This window comes from Felis catus, chromosome A2 (assembly GCF_018350175.1).
Source record: "Felis catus isolate Fca126 chromosome A2, F.catus_Fca126_mat1.0, whole genome shotgun sequence".
NCBI classification, from domain to species: Eukaryota; Metazoa; Chordata; class Mammalia; order Carnivora; family Felidae; genus Felis; species Felis catus.
The window spans coordinates 74,943,734-74,961,139 of NC_058369.1; the positions used below are offsets into that span (position 1 = coordinate 74,943,734).

General features: G+C 42.3%; 1 protein-coding gene across 5 annotated transcripts in view; it reads right to left on the bottom strand.

The window, feature by feature from the left end:
- The window catches only part of POU6F2 (POU class 6 homeobox 2), a 496,186-nt gene that overhangs the window by 251,202 nt on the left and 227,578 nt on the right, over positions 1–17,406 (bottom strand). For all 5 annotated transcript variants that reach the window (XM_045052200.1, XM_045052199.1, XM_023250205.2 and 2 more), the window contains 2 exons: positions 11,782–11,873; positions 8,005–8,233 (listed from right to left, as the gene is read on the bottom strand). In XM_045052200.1, coding sequence (XP_044908135.1) covers positions 8,005–8,233; positions 11,782–11,873 — 321 coding nt within the window. The remainder of the gene's footprint in view (positions 1–8,004; positions 8,234–11,781; positions 11,874–17,406) is intronic.

Genomic DNA, 17,406 nt, shown 5'->3' on the forward strand with positions numbered 1-17,406 from the left:
GCTTCATTCTCCTTTACATCCTGCATGAGCACAGTGCCTTCAGAGTCTCTCTTTGTTTTGTTTCCTGTTATACCCTAAGCTGAGATCATGACCTAATATGCTATGAAAGCTCAGTAGGTATACATTGAGTAAATAAATAAAATTAGTGAAAAGCAAAAAAGAAAAAAAAAAGACCTTGTTTCTTGTTAAGCTGATATGACTCTGTTTACTGTCAGATAATTGAAAGTATGGAATGTGGGGGTGCCTTGGCAGCTCAGTTGGTTAAGCTTCCAACTCTTGGTTTTGGTTCAAGTCATGGTCTCTCAGTCATGGGACTGAGCCCTGCATCGGGCTCTGTTCTCAGAGTGCAGCTTGCTTGAGATTCTCTCTCTCTCTACCCCTCCCCTGCTTTCACTCTCTCTCTTTCAATAAATAAATAAACAAATAGATAAATAAGTGTATGAATGTGATGTGCCTCCCTTTGACTTGTCCCATAGGTCCGAATCTTCATCTAGGTTTCTTCTTTTTTTAAAAAAACAGCATTTGGCCTTTCAGGTTTCTTGTATCCTAAGCTGCTTTGAGTCCTTGGCATTACATAAGCATTACTAGGGAAATGCAAACATATACCCATGAAAATATCATAGCATAATTGCATCACCTTTAGATTTGCTCATCTCTTAACACATCGGGCCCTATGAGGCTGCTCAGCATGTACAGGAAAGGCATACAAGGCTCTCCAGTATTACCCCTTCCTGCTCCTCCAGTCTGATTTCTTGCCATTTCAGACTCCTAACCTTCACTTGAACAATAACGAAAGCTGTTCAGAGGACCCTCATGCCTTATTCTCTACACTGAATGTTCTCTTTACTTCTCTTCACTTGACTGACTCCTGGTTTAAAATCCATCCATCCATCCATCCATTCTCTATCCATCTATTTTTGATCACTTATTATGAGCCAGGCACTGTTCCAATTCTTGGGCCACATCACTGAACCAAACAAAGATGCTTCTTGTAGGACATATGTCCTAAGGGCAGGACTAGATAAACACTACATATTATTAACACACTATATGTAGATATCATCCCCTAGAGCATCAGGGCTAAGCATCAGGATGCTGCCTCCACTGCCCTAGGTGGCTGCAGTAAAAGGAAGGGAGGAAGGAAGGAAGGAAGGAAGGAAGGAAGGAAGGAAGGAAGGAAAGAAAGGGAAGAGAAAAGAAGAGAAGAGAAGACAAGATAAGAAAGACTCAACAATTTCTGAGATTTTAAATCTATGTAGAAGGTAGTAAGCGCTATGGACAGGTAAATGAAGGAAATCAGGTCAGAGGGAACAGGGGTATTGGGGACAGTGAGGGAGGAAGTAGGCTGATGCTTTCTGGGGAAACAGTCCTGCAGTCAGAGGAAGTGACCTGTGCAAAGGCCCTTGGGTAGGTGCATGTTTAGAGAACACCAAGGAGGTCAGAGTGCCCATACCCTGAGGCCGATTGAATTGAAACAGAGAACTGAGGGAGGGAAAAAGCAAAAATAAATTACACGGAAGATGTATGCCTTGGAAAAAACTTTGGCATCTGGAACTGACTGAAAGCAAAAAGATCAGAAGCATTCTCAGTTTCTGACAGAACCAGATTCCCAAGGAAGCTACAAATCTTTAACTATTGGAAACTTCAAGCAACCCCTTCAGCCCCCAAGCTTCCATAAGCCATACAGGGACTGAGGCATATTTCTCAATTTTCTCTTCAGATGTAGCTAAGAAAGATGATGGGCAGGGAAGAATCTCCCAGGGATATAGCAAAGGGCCAAGGAGAACAGTGGTCATGGATGCTTCCCAAGGGGTGTCCAATGGAGACAACTCTCTCTACCCCCAGGGCAGGGGAACTTCACCATGTCTGCCTGCTAGGATGTGGGCTGGTTATAGATTAACAGATTGTGGCGTCTTCTTACAATGTAATACTGCTTAGGAAAGAAATAAAGGAACCACTGACATACACAACAACACGGAAGAATCTCAAAAACATGATGCCGAGTGAAAAAAGCCAGACACGAAAGCATACGTACTGTAGGAATCGATGTATATGAAGTTCTAGAACAAACAAAATGAATCGAAAGTGATAGAAAGCAGATCAGAGTTGCCTGGTTTGAGGTAGGGGATTGACTACAAAGGGACACAAGGGAACCTTTGGGGGAAAATGAAATGTTTTCTGTATCAACTGTGGTGGATGGAGGTTGCATGGAGGCATAGAATTATCAAGACACATTGAGCTGTGTGCCACCTAAGATCCATGCATTTTATTGTACGTAAATGATACCTTGGTTAAAACAAGGACAAACAAAACAAACAAAAAGGAAATGTAATGCAATTTGCAACCAAAATCCCCCAAACCGAAAGTATTCCCCATACTTTTCCCTGACTTGACTTTGGAGAGTGAGAGAAAATGAGGGCTGTTTTCCAGCCAGCACGAAGGGCAGGAAAACCCACACTTGGCCTTGAGTTTTCAACTTGCCTTGAACCTAATTGCTTTTCCATGTTCAGGTTAAGCAGCACTCTCTAATGTATTTTTGGTCATTAATTTAAATGTTATGCTTGACTGAACTGGAATGTTCACACTTTGATATAAATCTCCTATGTAGCACATTTATATTCTCCATTTATGTTGTCCACGGTGATTAGTGGGTTGTCTCAGTCTGTGCAATGAGAAAAGTCACTAACTTGAATCATCTGCCCTAGATGTGGACCCACCCCTGCTGTCCCATTAACCCCTCTGTGGCTTGTTGTCACTTGTTCCAACAAATACGAGGTTGTATTCATCGACATTTCCTGCCTGAATCTTACAAAGGAAAAAACACAACACATTTGCATGAGTTCCACATGGGGACTTTGTTTTGCCCCACCAAGTGATAATCCAGTTCCCACACTAGGACAAATGCACGTTATATTTTTAGCACAGGTGTGTTTCAAAATAATAAGTAAACAGAAAACACTGACTTTGAAAGTTTATCACGTATGTGACAGAGCAGCCTTAGTCATTTTCTTTCTTTGAGCTTTCTGGTCATTGTTAGTCTCGTGTCACAGGTGTGGGTTTGCTGACAGTCACCTGAGAACAAATCTCTGTGGGCAGCAGACAGACAAAGGACACGGGAATGGAAAGATCCAGAGTGGTGATGGTGGGAGGTGCTTGGAAGGGGGCAGGGGCTCTCAAAGGTTAAGAGAGGAGAGAACGCAAATCTGTATCTACTTCACGTAGGGACATGGAGTGTTGAGGAGTAGGTCATTTCTAGGTCTTATCTGAGTTTAGAGCACTTGTGCCCTTGAATCCCAGCCAGAACTTCCACGGACCTCCCCTAAAATATTCAGAATCTAGACCCCACCCTTGGCATTTCTGAGTTCAGGGTATGTCTCAATCTCTTCCCATGCACACAGGAGGGCCTATTAGTCTGTGTAGGATTCCCAGTGGGCAGGCCACTCCCAGTGGCCTGCCTCCCCCAGTGCCCCTTCTACTTCTGAGGGAGGCCCTCATCATCTCCCATCTAATGTTTCCTTTTCTTTTTCTTTTTTTCTTCTGTCTAATATTTCTTAAGCATATTGCCCATGTTCCACACCATGTCATCCCAGCTCCCCCCTTCCATTCACATTACAGCTGACTGGACAGGAATGCACACTTCCACATGGGGCAGTCAATCTCTAGTCTGGCCAGTGACCTACAAGGTAGTCTAGAATGCCAAGTCTCAGCCCATTAGGAATTTGAATTTTGGAGAGTCTGAATTTTGACAGACGTGGAGATGGGCATCAAGATAGAGACGATGGAGACTGAAATAGCAACGGAATGTTCCTGGGAGGTACATGAGTTGGGAAGATGCGTGGCCTCCAAGGAGACAGAATGGAATCCGAGTGAGCCAAAATTATGGGCTAGCCAAAAGTCAACCAACACAATAGAGAAGAGTCACAGGGAGGAGCAGGAGAAGAGAGGAGATAGGTTATTAGTCACCCTAGAAGTGGGGACACATGCCTGTCTTCTCCAAGGGGAGAATGACACAGCCTGCAGCTTAGTGATTCACTGTTTTCTCTGATCTCCAAACCTCACTTCCAGGGTGCCACAGTCTGGGCTGCCAGCTGTTTCTGGGATTCTGCAAGATTTCTAACACCTTACTCCCGGCTGTTTCCTTATAAAAAGACCCCCTCATTGGTGCATCTCTTTCCTGCATGGAAGGATCTGAGGAGAAAGGGAAAACAATCCCAGGCCATGCAAATGAGTTTTCTGCAGGGCGATATGATCTCTTTTTCATCAATGCAAAGCTTTTGCTGGATAAAATCTCAGAGCAAGGACTTTAACAATGCTTCAACTGTGCAAGAGAACCCCTCTCTGTCTGGGGGATGCGAATGTCCTAAAGGAAGCAATAAGTTAATTCCCAAACAAGTTATTCGTTTCACTCTTTACCCTCAATAGAAGCCTCGGGTGGTCCGAGCAGGAAAATTAACAAGGGCGCTTATCACAGTCACATGGCTCCCCATCACCGGAGAATGATCGGAATCTGGAGAGGTTGCTGGAGATAATAGGGGATTTGCCAGATGAATTTTGGAAAAGCTCCTTAGACCAGGCTTTCTTAAACTGTAGTGTATCTAAGAATCTCCTGGGAATTTTTTTAAGAATGCAGATTCTGTTCAATGTGTCTGGGGTGGGGCCTGAGAGTCTGCTTTTTCTAACAAGCTCCAACAAGAGCTGATGCCATTAGTCTGGGAATGACGCTCAGAGGAGCAGACAGTGATAGGACCCCTGCTGCCTGTGTGAAGAAAAGCCACTCATCGTAACAACATGTCATTAGTGCTCATTAAAATACATGCATGAGTCATGGCCTCTGAGGGTCTGAGAGCAATTCCATGTCACTTGATAGGGAACGTAAATGAAGCAGCTCTTAATCCCTTTAGTAAAGAAGAAGATACTTGAAAACTTATCCCCAAATTCCAAAAACCATTAAGAAACTGATGTCAGTATTTTTCTTTCTTAGCAAATTTGTAGTTTCGGGGCTAGAAGAACAGATACGCTGAAGGACTAGGCAGGAAGGCTGGAGGATACTCAGAGATAATTGCAGCTGGCAGATTTACTTCATGAATAACCCTTAACGTTTCACAATGAGGAAGAGGGGAACCATCCAGAACTCAGTGCATCACATGGAAACAGGTTCCACTTCAGACGAGGAGTTTAACACTTCAATCCCTCTCCCTCATACTGACTAATCACACTTGTTTTATAAAACCACGCAAGAAGGTGGGTATCTATTTGAGTTGTGCAGACTTACTAGTTGTTTCAAAAGACTCAATATTTTTTAATGTTTGTTTTTGAGAGAGAGAGAGTGGGGGGTTGGACAGAGAGAGAGGGAGACACAGACTCTGAATCAAAAGACTCTTAAAAGCCTTGGAAGTGACTATGTCCATTGTCTAGGGTGGACCATGGGGAGGGGCGGAGCATACATGGGTTGACTATACACATGAGTGTAAGGACTCCTTCTCAGGTATTGTAGACCATGTACAAGATTACTACCCCCGAAAGGGGGTAAGACTGGATTATGCCTGGGATTGGCTCAGTCTCAAAGTCAACCAGGAGCCCTGCAGATGCCTTTCCAGCCTGCCAACCATCCACCCACCATCCTTAGAATCCCACCGCCTTCTGTGATATAACCTGGAAAACTACACAAGCCATGGACATTGCCTATGGATTGTCGAGGGCTGCAGTAGGTACCCTAAAGGTGGTGAGATCGTCCTTGGGTCGGATGCTGGCTGAATGCCAGGATGCCATTGGCATTATACTTCAGGAGGTGGACACTCATCTTGGGCACCATGGAGATTTGAGACATTTACCCAATTATCATCCTTATTGCCCCAGGACTTCTGGCAGGATGACCAACTCTTTTTTGTTTGCCTGGAACTTTCCTTGTCTCAGCAGAAGAAGCCACATATCCCCAGGAAATCCCCAGTTACCCAGTGAGGTCTGGGTGGTGAAGAAATCATGTGAGAAGATACAAAAGGAAGAGAAAAGCCCAAGGAGTTTTTCTGGATCCTAACAGTGACTTAGGAATTGGGATTTATTTGCAAAGTTATTGAAGGGAAAAGTATTAGAGGACAGGCTTGTGTGTTAAGACTGATTAGGAAGGTTTTCCTATAATGGGCTGAGCTGCTACTGGAAGGTGTTTTATTTTAATGACCTCACCACTTGCTTTCCAACATCACTGAAATGACAAAGGGAGACATGTTCCCTTGTGTTTGTTTAGTAGATGAGAGCTTGACCATCAACTCCAATCCACTTTTGAAGGTGAGGCCGATAAGAAAATCGTGTAAGAAGCACCAAGAGATAAAAAGAATTAGCACTCTCATTGAACCTACTTAATCAGGCCACAAACCTTAGAATTCATTTTCTGAAACCAAAGGTGTAACAAGAACCAAATTCCACACTAATCCTAAATTTGATATTTAAAGAAAAGAGAGCCAGAGAAAATCTTGATGGAAGTCCACATTGGACCAGTCACTAACTTCAAGCTCTTAAAACAACCAGGCACTAAAATTCTAAGAATACCAAGCCATAATAAACATATCATAAGCCTCATTGTTTGGACTCTGACTTTGGCATCTGTTTTAACCAAGCAAGATTAATTCATGACCTAGGAGCTTCACCAGCTTATGTTTATTTATAATATTCAATATTCCCATAAGCACAAATGTTCCAAATGGAAGGTTGCATTTTGATAATGCCCATTTCTTCATTAAGATTTCATCATGCACCTACATTAGAAAGCCTCTCCCTACACTTTGTTACTTCTGCTTTTTACCTTGTTTATTCCTGCCTTATTTGCTTAATCTTGAGATCCTGGCTCCCAGGCACTCTCAAATTTGAAAGAAGTAAAGTTTGTGCATTAGCGTGTCCTGGGCATGCATGATTTATGAATGGCAGGTTTCCTGGCACAATTTAATGGTATAAGACAGACTTTGTTTTAAACATTAAAGTGAAAGTCACGAAGTGGCAACGCTAGGTGGGATATTAGAACATACAGTGTATAAGAAAGTTTGGGTCAAGAGTTAACCAGTTCTTACGTGGTCAATTTCTTATCTATGGGCTGATGCTCTGGCCAGAAGGAGACCTGACATTTGACCAACTACCCAAAGTACTTTAAATTGTTCTTCTAATAACTTACACAATTGAACTCTCACTCTGTAAAAAGACCCCACATTTTTTAATTGCTAAGATTCATATCAATGGAGAAAACAAACACCTTTCAGCAGTCCAAAACCAATTTGTCTTCTTTTTGTTAGGCATCCTAATAATATATTCAGGCCATTTTTCAGCATATAATTCTTCCTCTAACAGAATCTTTTGTAAATCAGTCTATCAACCAGTGTTACCAAATCTTTTAAAGAAAAGTGAAAACTTTTGTAGTACCAAGAGAACTATCCTTCCAGAGTAAAATGAGTTCAGCCATTGTTATACGCCCATGGAATATAAAGCCTCGATATACAAGTCTATCTTTCTCATCATAAAGTATGATCTCAAGTAAAACAATTTCTGTTTAATAATCGTAACTAAAAGTACTTAGTAAGATAATACTTAAATTAAGACTTCCAAATGGTACCTTGTATTTGAGATGTTCCAACCGCTTGCCACAGAAACAAATAATGCCTAACTGTTCTTTGCAGATGGCTATATTGAAGAACTCATGAGATCGTAACTCAGGTCCTCCAATAACAACACAATAATTTTACATCTAAATCTTTGATGTGCTGTGCAATGATTGCTCAGAAGTGACTCCAGAAGACCTGAAAGGTTTCACATCACTGTTAGGAAACAAGGACTGATAAAGCCCATGGTTTGACCAAGCTTGGGATTCACAGACCACTTGAAACTTTGCTGCCTACACAAGCCTTCCATCTCCTCAATAGTGGAAGCAACTCTGAACTACATTCGCCACTGGGCACTTGAGCACCTCAGAGAACACTGGCCAGTGGATTGAGCCCAACATGGCACATGGAGACAATGGGTTACCTTGTAGATTTTGCAATGGCAGAGTCATAATGCCTCCGGCCGCAGCTGCTGCTACCAGCCCTTGGATGTTGGTGAGATTCGCGGTAGGCAGTGTGAGGACCAGTCCTTGTTGTCCTCCTAGCTGTCCGGCCATGTTGAAGGGGATGAGGATAGGCTGGTTGAGGGCTGGCGTGCCTCCCGGCATCACGCCAGCGACAGCAGAGGCTAACTGTTGTGCTGTCAGAAGTGGCTGCAAGGAAACAGATAATCCTAGCTCACTTTCCAGTGGAACCAAGCAGGACATGGCCTTTTAGAGCATTTTCCTTTACTTAAGCAGGGTCAGAAATCTCCTGAACAAGTAGCAAGCAAGCATGCTCTATTCCAAAATGAACTAGTAGAAAAAAAATTGAAATCACATTTCATTTATTTCTTTGGAAAATTTCATTTGGTCTGGATTTCTTTTCAGGACGTCAAATACCTTTTAAAGTAATACCTTACACTTACGTATTATACTTCCAATGAATTTTCATTTGATCTTACCCTTATATATTTGAAATTGTCTGCTAATTTGTTCTGTGTTGTTCCAGAAAGAACTCATTGGCATCAGGGGATTTTTTTTTTTGGCTCAAAAGTAGCAATAAAATACTATTTTTTTATTTATTAACTTATCAAAAATAATGTAAAAGAGTTACAGCATGCTGGTAAGTCTGTAGTGACACCATTATGTGGATTTAGGACATGTACTCAATAATAAGTCTTTTGGAAAGTAATTTGGAAATCTACATCAAGAATTGCAAAAATATTCAACCCCTTTTGACTCAGAACATACTCCAGGGATACAGCCTGAAGATATTATTCAAAAAGACAAAGGAGAGGCTCCTGGGTGGCTCAATTGGTTAACCATCCAAATCTCGGTTTTGGTTCAGGTCATGATCTCATGGTTCGTGAGTTCAAGCACCACATCGGGCTCTGCGCTGAGAGGGCAGAGTGTGCTTTGGATTTTCTCATTCCCTCTCTCTCTGCCCCTCCTGCTCTCTCTCTCTCTCTCTCTCAGAATACATGAACTCAAAAAATTGTTTAAAAAATTGCAAAAAGACAAAAGATAAATGAAAATATGCATTACATTTTAAAATATATAAATGCTGAAGCATACTTTGTTATCGTACTAAGCCTGACAAGATATAACCTAATCGTTAAAGTGGGTCATTATGGCACCTCTTTAGAAAAATGGAAAATGTTTATACAATGAGAATACATTAAAAAACTGGATAATCATTAAGCAATGATAATGCAATCATTACAATGGTGAAGTCGTGTGTGGATGATTAAGATATCTGAAAAAAAAACTACAGAAAAGCGAAAATATTTGATGTGGCTAATTTAGAAAATCTTTTATAGGTGTCTCCTGTTATTACTCTAACATTCCTTGCTCAGTTCATACAACATTCCAAACATATGTTTGTATCCACTATTTATCCAATAGTCATTGTTTGATCTGGAAAGGCAGACTCATCAGTGTGCGCTTTGGGCCCCAGACATGTTTGAGCCCGAGTGTGGGCTTTCCACCAGGATGACCTAGGAGAGATTCTTGTCCTGGTCAGGCCAGATGACTAGAAGGGTATTTGATCTTATAGTTCTTTATCTGGCACTCTCGTTGCACCCTTTTGGGGAACCATGTGACACATAATCCCATGTCTATTTTTCTTCTAGTGGAACCAATACAAAACTCTTACTGTGGGGTTTCAACTTCTGTGTGTTTAATACAGAATGGTTCCATAAAGTAAGAGGTAATTAAATACAGGCATAGCACAAAGCTAATAAATTATAGCCGGGCACTATTCTAATATTGCTGTGCGTGTGTTAGTGCAGTTGTCCTGCCAATGAGATCCAGAGAGATTAGTAACTTGCCCCAAGTCCCATATCTGGTGATTGTGGGGGGTTCATGTGAGGGCAGACTGCTTCAGAGCCATGGCTAGCCCCTTTCTCACCATCCCCTCTCAATACATGGAACTGTTTTAGAGAGGGATGAAGGGAGGAGGGCTGAACCCACCCTCTGGCCACTGCCTACAGCAACCCTGCGTAGCTCCTTCCAGGGAGGCTTCTGGACAAGCCCTGGGACATCAAGTAGCCTAGTTTTAGACAACTGGTCCAGACTCCACAGGCCTAGCTCCTGATGTATTTGTTAGACTCTACTCAATTTACAAAGTAACTGTCTCTCTTTAAAAAAAAATAAATAAAATTGGGAGCGCCTGGGTGGCTTAGTCGGTTGAACGTCCGACTTTGGCTCAGGTCATGATCTCATAGTTTGTGAGTTTGAGCCCTGCATCAGGCTCTGTGCTGACAGCTCGGAGCCTGGAACCTGCTTCGGATTCTGTGTCTGCCCCTCCCATGCTCATGCTCTGTCTCTCTCTGTCTCTCAATAGCAAGTAAAAATGTTTAAAAAGAAATTTTTTTAATTACTCTAAAGACAAAATAAACGTATTTTTTAGGAATAAGTACAAAATTATAAACTGGTGCTCAGATTGCTGATGTGACACCACTGTCAACAGTAACATCATAATAAGAAGGAAGGAAAATGACTGGTTCTTAGACTGTACAGGACACAGAGTTGGGGGTTTGAGCACATAGTATTTTTTTTTTTAAATTGAATCCTCGGGATTAAAGCAGGGCATGCCTTCTCCCTTTGTCACAATGCCCACACACGCTTCTCACTGTCTGGGTCTGTCATTCACTTATCTGACCCGGAGGCATGAGTTTGTCAGCCCTGGTATGTTCACACACACACACACACGCACATACACATGCACACAGTGTCACAAGCATGAAATCAGAAAAGGTATGGCCGGAAGAAGCCGTCTTCCAAGATTCCCAGTAGAATCCTCTATGGGCTTCCATAGGTGAAGAGACACCTCCCCAGGCTTTCTGTCCTTGAGCACCGAGGCATCGTGGTGCTCAGACATTAGGACCCGAGACAGACATTAGGACTTGGTGGCAGCTGGAACAAGAAAGCCAAGACCACCACCCAAGCCCTTAAACTTGGGTTTTCAAGTCTTCAATTGGTGAGCCCTCAAAGTGCTGAAAGTGATTAATTTTCAGGAACAACCATGACAGCAAAAGAGAGAGAAAGGCTCACATATGAGCTTCTTTTCCCATAAAAACAGGTGAACTCTGAAAGCTTTCACATTAAATGACAGAGAAAAAAAAAAAAAAACACCAAAAAACAATAATAGCAAAGAGCCCAGCTTTTATAATTGTGTTCTACATCTCCATATAACCACACCAGGCTGCAAGAAACAAATATTGGACTTTAAAAAATAATGAATGTATTTCTTTATTAATGCAAGAGCTGTATGTGATGTACAGTATTGTCAAACCCAATAAGCTGAACTTGCATTAAAATTGCATTAACTTTTTTATATTAAATCACATCTTGTATTTCAAAAATGGCTATCGTAAGGTTGAAATAACTTAATTTTCTTCACACTCCAGTCATTAAAGTTTTACTTTCTAGAAGGCTGCATAGTAACCAACACAGTTGAAGTGGATTTCAAGGGGAAAAAAAATATTCCAAATGATTAAAACCAATATTTCCTTTAAAAAGAGAGTTCTGTGAACACTTTTTTTCTTGATGGTATTTAATAAATAATGTAGTCACACAGTTTCCCCATACGAAAATTTATCGCCATGTGTGCTCTGTTGGAGTTGATTGGATTTAACTCATTATTATTTATTTGGTTATTTATATGGTTGAACCACCCTAAACGCAGCCCTAATGGAAAGTAGTTGAGAGATACTGACCTGTGGCCCAACCGGGAAAGGGAGGTGGGTCTGACTGCCTTGGTGTTGGTCAGGAGTGCCTGGGTCTGATAGTGCTGGGTTTCCTCTGGCCCCTGGAATTCAAAACAGAAGCACTCCCTTAATATAAGATCCAGCCCGGGAATGCACATGACCCCGTTTTCCTGTGATGTCACATAACATTAAGGTACAGACATGCCAGAGTGGTTTATCAATAGCTCCAGTGCTCAAATCACTTGTCGACTGCATAAATTATGCTAACGGATATTCAGGATGGCCAGTCATTCTGGGAGGGAGAAGGCTGTGATGGGGGGGAACGCGACACCATCATCAGCCGCACTAACAGGCTTGCGTGAGCCATCATTTTGCATGGGGGATGCCAATGCGTTGCATGGGTGGGAGACTGCCTCCTTTATGCACAGGCGGGCAACAGCTAATCTAATTTCCCGAAGCCAGAGAAAGAGTCATCCCAGACATGACCAAGTACATCTATATTATCCCCTAATATGGCTTCATACCCTTAAGCCTTTTCTCCAGGCACATTTCAGACACCAAATCTCAGGAATGTGTTTTCCTAAAGACAGACTTTTGCAATCACCTTAGGTGATACCCTGAAGAGCATGTGGGTCTCCTGAAGCAAGTTTTCTGGATGCTAATTGAAACAGCATGAATTCCTCGCTAACTCCAGGGACCCCCCGCTATGCTAAGCACAGGACACAACTCACTTCCTTCGCTTGGAATCCTGTTGGACTCCAAAGCATGAAAAATGAAATGCCACCAAAAGAGCAAGGCTTTCAAACCTTGGTTTTTTTTTTTTTTAATTGTTTTTAAATGTTTATTTTTGAGAGAGAAAGAGACAGAGTGCGAGCAGTGGAGGGGCAGAGAGAGAGGGAGACACAGAATCCGAAGCAGGCTCCAGGCTCTGAGCTGTCAGCACAGAGCTGGACATGGGGCTCGAACTCATGAACGGTGAGATCATGACCTGAGCTCAAGTCGACGCTTAACTGACTGAGCCACCCCGGAGCCCCCAGACCTCCTTTTTTTAAAATTTTTTTTCAATGTTTATTTTTTTTTATTTTTGGGACAGAGAGAGACAGAGCATGAATGGGGGAGGGGTAGAGAGAGAGGGAGACACAGAATCGGAAACAGGCTCCAGGCTCTGAGCCATCAGCCCAGAGCCCAACGCGGGGCTCGAACTCACGGACCGCGAGATCGTGACCTGGCTGAAGTCGGACGCTTAACCGACTGCGCCACCCAGGCGCCCCAAGACCTTCTTAAACAGTACAACATCTCTGTCTGTGCTTCTGGCCGCGGTTTCAGGACAGACCGGAGGAGCGCAGTGGCAGTAACAATAAATAGATGAATAAGTAAGCAAAACAAAACAAAAAATAAATAAATAAAGCTAGCAGCAATTTTTGAAGGGTTTTACTTGGTAACTTTTGTTTTCTTGGTGGTTGAAATCCAATTCCAAGCCACCCTTAACGAGATCCTCTTTCCTGATGTTTGTCCTATGAATAGCAATTGGAAAAGACAATTCAAACCCTGTTTACTGGCAGGCCGTGGACGACCAAGAAAAAAAGATGATTCTGTCACGCTTATAAATTTTAAAGAAGGTATTATTGGCTCATTTAAAACAAATTCTTCTATATATTCTCCAAAGGGACAGACTTATAAATAATGGAAATGTGGGAAAAAAATACTCCAGCACATTAAGCTACAAATAAAATTGACTGCTACATATTATTCAATTGACTTCTATCTCCACTGTGAGGTGTCAATCATAACCACATTTTATAATAGGATTAAGCAATAAATGTGCAAAGCCATTATGCAGAACTCTGAAAATCTGATTAATTTGTAATATTTTTTTTGTGCAGAAAGTCAGGAATGGACATTGCTTGGGGAATACGTACAAGCGTTCTATTGAAATTCCTAAATTGATTTGGAACAAACTAATAAAAACACAGACTTGCTGACATTTTATAAAGTGAATTCTGTCAAAATATGTTTGGCATTTTAATGATCGCTGTCATTTAATAACAAGGGTAAGATGACCCATCATAAGATGCCAACAATTTCCTCATAATGTGCAGGAGACCTTTCTTCTAAATTTTTTATATGCGATTTACTCATTATGCTTGAGTAGCAGGGCACTTTAAACTGTGCACTATGCGGGGTGAATCTCGTATGTTCTGTTCCTGTAGAACTAAGTCCAATTTCACCTTAAAATTCTCAGTAGAGCTTTATGGACTTTTATTGGCCAAACCCAGCTCCCTAAGTGTGGTGTTTGGTCACTTAGGTATGTTCTCAAACAGCTAAAAATCCACTTTGGTGTAGTTTTTGAAGACACTTTAAAATTTGGGGTTGTTGCCTCATACTCACCGGGCATGGATTTTTACGCCAGACAGAGAAAGGAAAGTTTTACAAAACAAAGGAAAGGAGAAAGCCCCCTTTTCCACAATAAAAACGTGTGTATGTCTTAATTAAAAAAAGAAAAAAATTTCTATACTGTGTCAGGCCCTCCTGCCTCAAATTCCTTTCACGCGAACCAGGCTCACTTTTGGACCCTGTTTGTAATGATATGCCGTCGTAAGGTTTAGGATCTGGCCCATCCAGGCATTGTGTCATCAACACAGTGTGCTTGCTGCCCGTAACTTTACACCGATTACATTTGCTTACATTTTATTCTTTGTTGCTGGAGGCCCTCACCAGCACACGGCAGCTTGTTTTGAGGCTGGTTATTCTCAGAAACCATGTTCAGCGCAGTACAGGGCAATTCCACACAATTTCATGTGTAAAATGAAGTCTTTCACAGGCTTTAGAGGAGATTATGTATGCTCTCCTGCTTGGATCAGAAAGTAATGTTTCTTCTTAATGCGCATCTCCATTTTCCCGAAACACATGTATCATGCTTAACCTTGTAGGACCATAAACTCATCTGTCTGGTCGGAAGGCAGTTCCCAAATTGGGGGCCTTATCGGAGCCAGAGGGGGGAATCCAGCAGTCAGAATGAATAGATGACACTGGCGAAGGGTTTCTAAGAGATTTGAAGCAGCACTTAGCCACGCGTTAGCAGAGATTTGAGGTCACCTATTTCCACGGCCAGGGACGTGAAAACATGAACTTAAACGGGCTGGGCAGGTTCCTCCGATCAGGATCCTAGGAAACATGCTACCTCTCTTGGAGATCAAGGATATCCAGAAAGCTCTCTGTGACCTGTTTTGAATTTAGTAGCCTGCACTTTTCAGGCAGTGACTGCGAGCTTCAACAGAGCAGACTCACCACTGCACACCCAGGCCCTGATGCAGGCGTGTCATTTGCATCGATTGAATGCAATCAGTGGAAAGAGAGATTTGGCTTTTAATTTGGGGGTGGTAGAATTCCTATAAGATAGGCATTGGCATCCACCTGACTGTTTACTAGTGGTTAGTATAAACCTTGGAAATATCTGTAAATTATTAGCTTATTGGCAAAGTCCATCTCAATTCCAATTTAGATACAAAAAGCAGTTTGGTGTAGGGTGCCTGGGTGGTTCAGCTGGTTGAGTGTCCGACTCTTAATTTCAGCTCAGGTCGTGATCCCATGGTCGTGGGATCAAGTCCTGTGTTGGGTGCCATGCTGAGCATGGAGCCTGCTTAAGAGTCTCTCTGTCTCCCCCGCTCTGCCCCTCTCCCCCACTTTCTCTCTCTAAAATAAAATAATAAAATAAATACAATTTTAAAAAGGAAAAGCAGTTTGGTGTACAGGTTTCAAGCAAGGGCTCTTTTAAATTTTAAACTCTGCCTGGGTTTACCTCTGCCACTTAACCAGGTATGTGAACTTAGACTTGTTTTCCAACTTTTTTATGCATCAGCTATCTCCTGTAAAAGTTCAAAATAATAACAGGGCCTCCCTCATAGGGTTGCTGTTGTAAGGACTAAATGAGCACATGTATTTGTAAATTTCTTGGAACAGTGCATGTTTGTCACATACGTGCTAATTCTGTTGACTACTATTATTTAATAAGCTTCAATTTGTAATTTATTTAATATTATTCAATTTGCCCATAACATTCACCTGCCCCGAGTCAACTTAATACCTACTCCAGTCCCTATATGTGCAATCCACATTCTCCCCCATGCTACCCTAACTGTGTACTCCATACCGTTTGGTGAATGTTTGCTACTGAACTTTAAGAGCCTACAAAGCTAGACGTTTACATATAACACGTCCTTCAGTCCATGATAACGTAATCAGAAAATATGGCAAAACAATACTGGCAAACAGCTTTCAAATTCTCAGACCAGGGCTTAGACCAGTAGTTCCTGCCCAGGCTGAGAATCTTGGGTTCGTGGAATTTCTTGGACACAGGGGTGCACATTGCTCATGAGGCGATGGATGAAACAGCCCAGGGGTGGCGGTGGCTCCCATGTGCATTTTATAAAACCCACCAGTGATTGAGGACCACGGGGTGGGGGGTGGGACAACAGTGCTGTCGATGCTGCCCACGCAAATCTGAATCTCCTTCCACTGAGGAACCATACATGATTAGTTCTGTGAATAGCAGAGTAGCATCAGCTGGCATTGCCTCCTTGCCTGCCAAGTGTCTTCACCTGGAAGATTCTTCCATCTTATCCTGGTTGGCTTCTAGCTTAGCAAGGTGAAGAATCATCTCAGATACATCTATTTTGTAATTATGATTTGTTCACAGGTAGTCCAAGGAGTGTAAAAACAGATTTTAAAGGGATCATAATATAAAATTCTAAATAGCTATGTAATAGGAGTCAGTTCTCTGTATATACAGGGATCCCTAGCATAAGTCTGCTATGGAAAGGAAAGGTCATAAATGGTGAAGACATTGAAAGACTGATTAGGAGTTATGCTAAGATAAAACTTATTTTTAACTGTTAAGATGTTTGCTTGCCAGAGCACTGGTTCATTCAACACCATCTTCCGGATGTCAATCTCACATCTGAAATCTGCAAGGCTGTCTGCAGATCTCTCTGCTCTGGAGGGACCAGACTGTCCACAGAACTGAGAGGGGGACACCCAGATCCTGGTCTCCTCCCTTTGGCCCTTTCTTCAGGGGACAGCCTTGCAAGCTCCACGCTCCCACCCAGCTCAAGCTGTGAGCTCCTGAATGACTGGCACTGTGTTCCTCATAGCAGGTTAGTTTTCTTTTGCAAATTCTCTTCCTCTTCCCTACTCCCCTTCCTCCCCCTCCTCCCCTTCCTCCTCCTCCTTCCTCTTCCTCTTCCTCTTCTCCTCCTCTTCCTCCTCCTTTTCCTTCTTTTTCTTTTTTGGGTACGATGCATTTTCATTAAATAAGGCAAGCCAAGGCTTGGCACCTCTCAGTTACTCTGTTAAGTAAAAAGGGGGACATTCCACTGGTGTATTAAATGCTCCCAGCCCCCCAGCCCTTTTGGGAGTTGGCTTTTGCAAATACGTAATTTTAAGAAACAAAAAACCACTTTTAATCCTGAGAGGGTGTGGTCTTTTCTGGAGCCTTACCCCATTGCTTTGCAAAGAGGATACAAGGTCAGGATGGACTGAGAAGGAACTAGAATTGCAAATGCAAATTGTTCATCCAGAATAAACCAGTTCCACTTTCTCCCACCTGGTGGGCCTTCTTCTCATGTTCAGGGCATA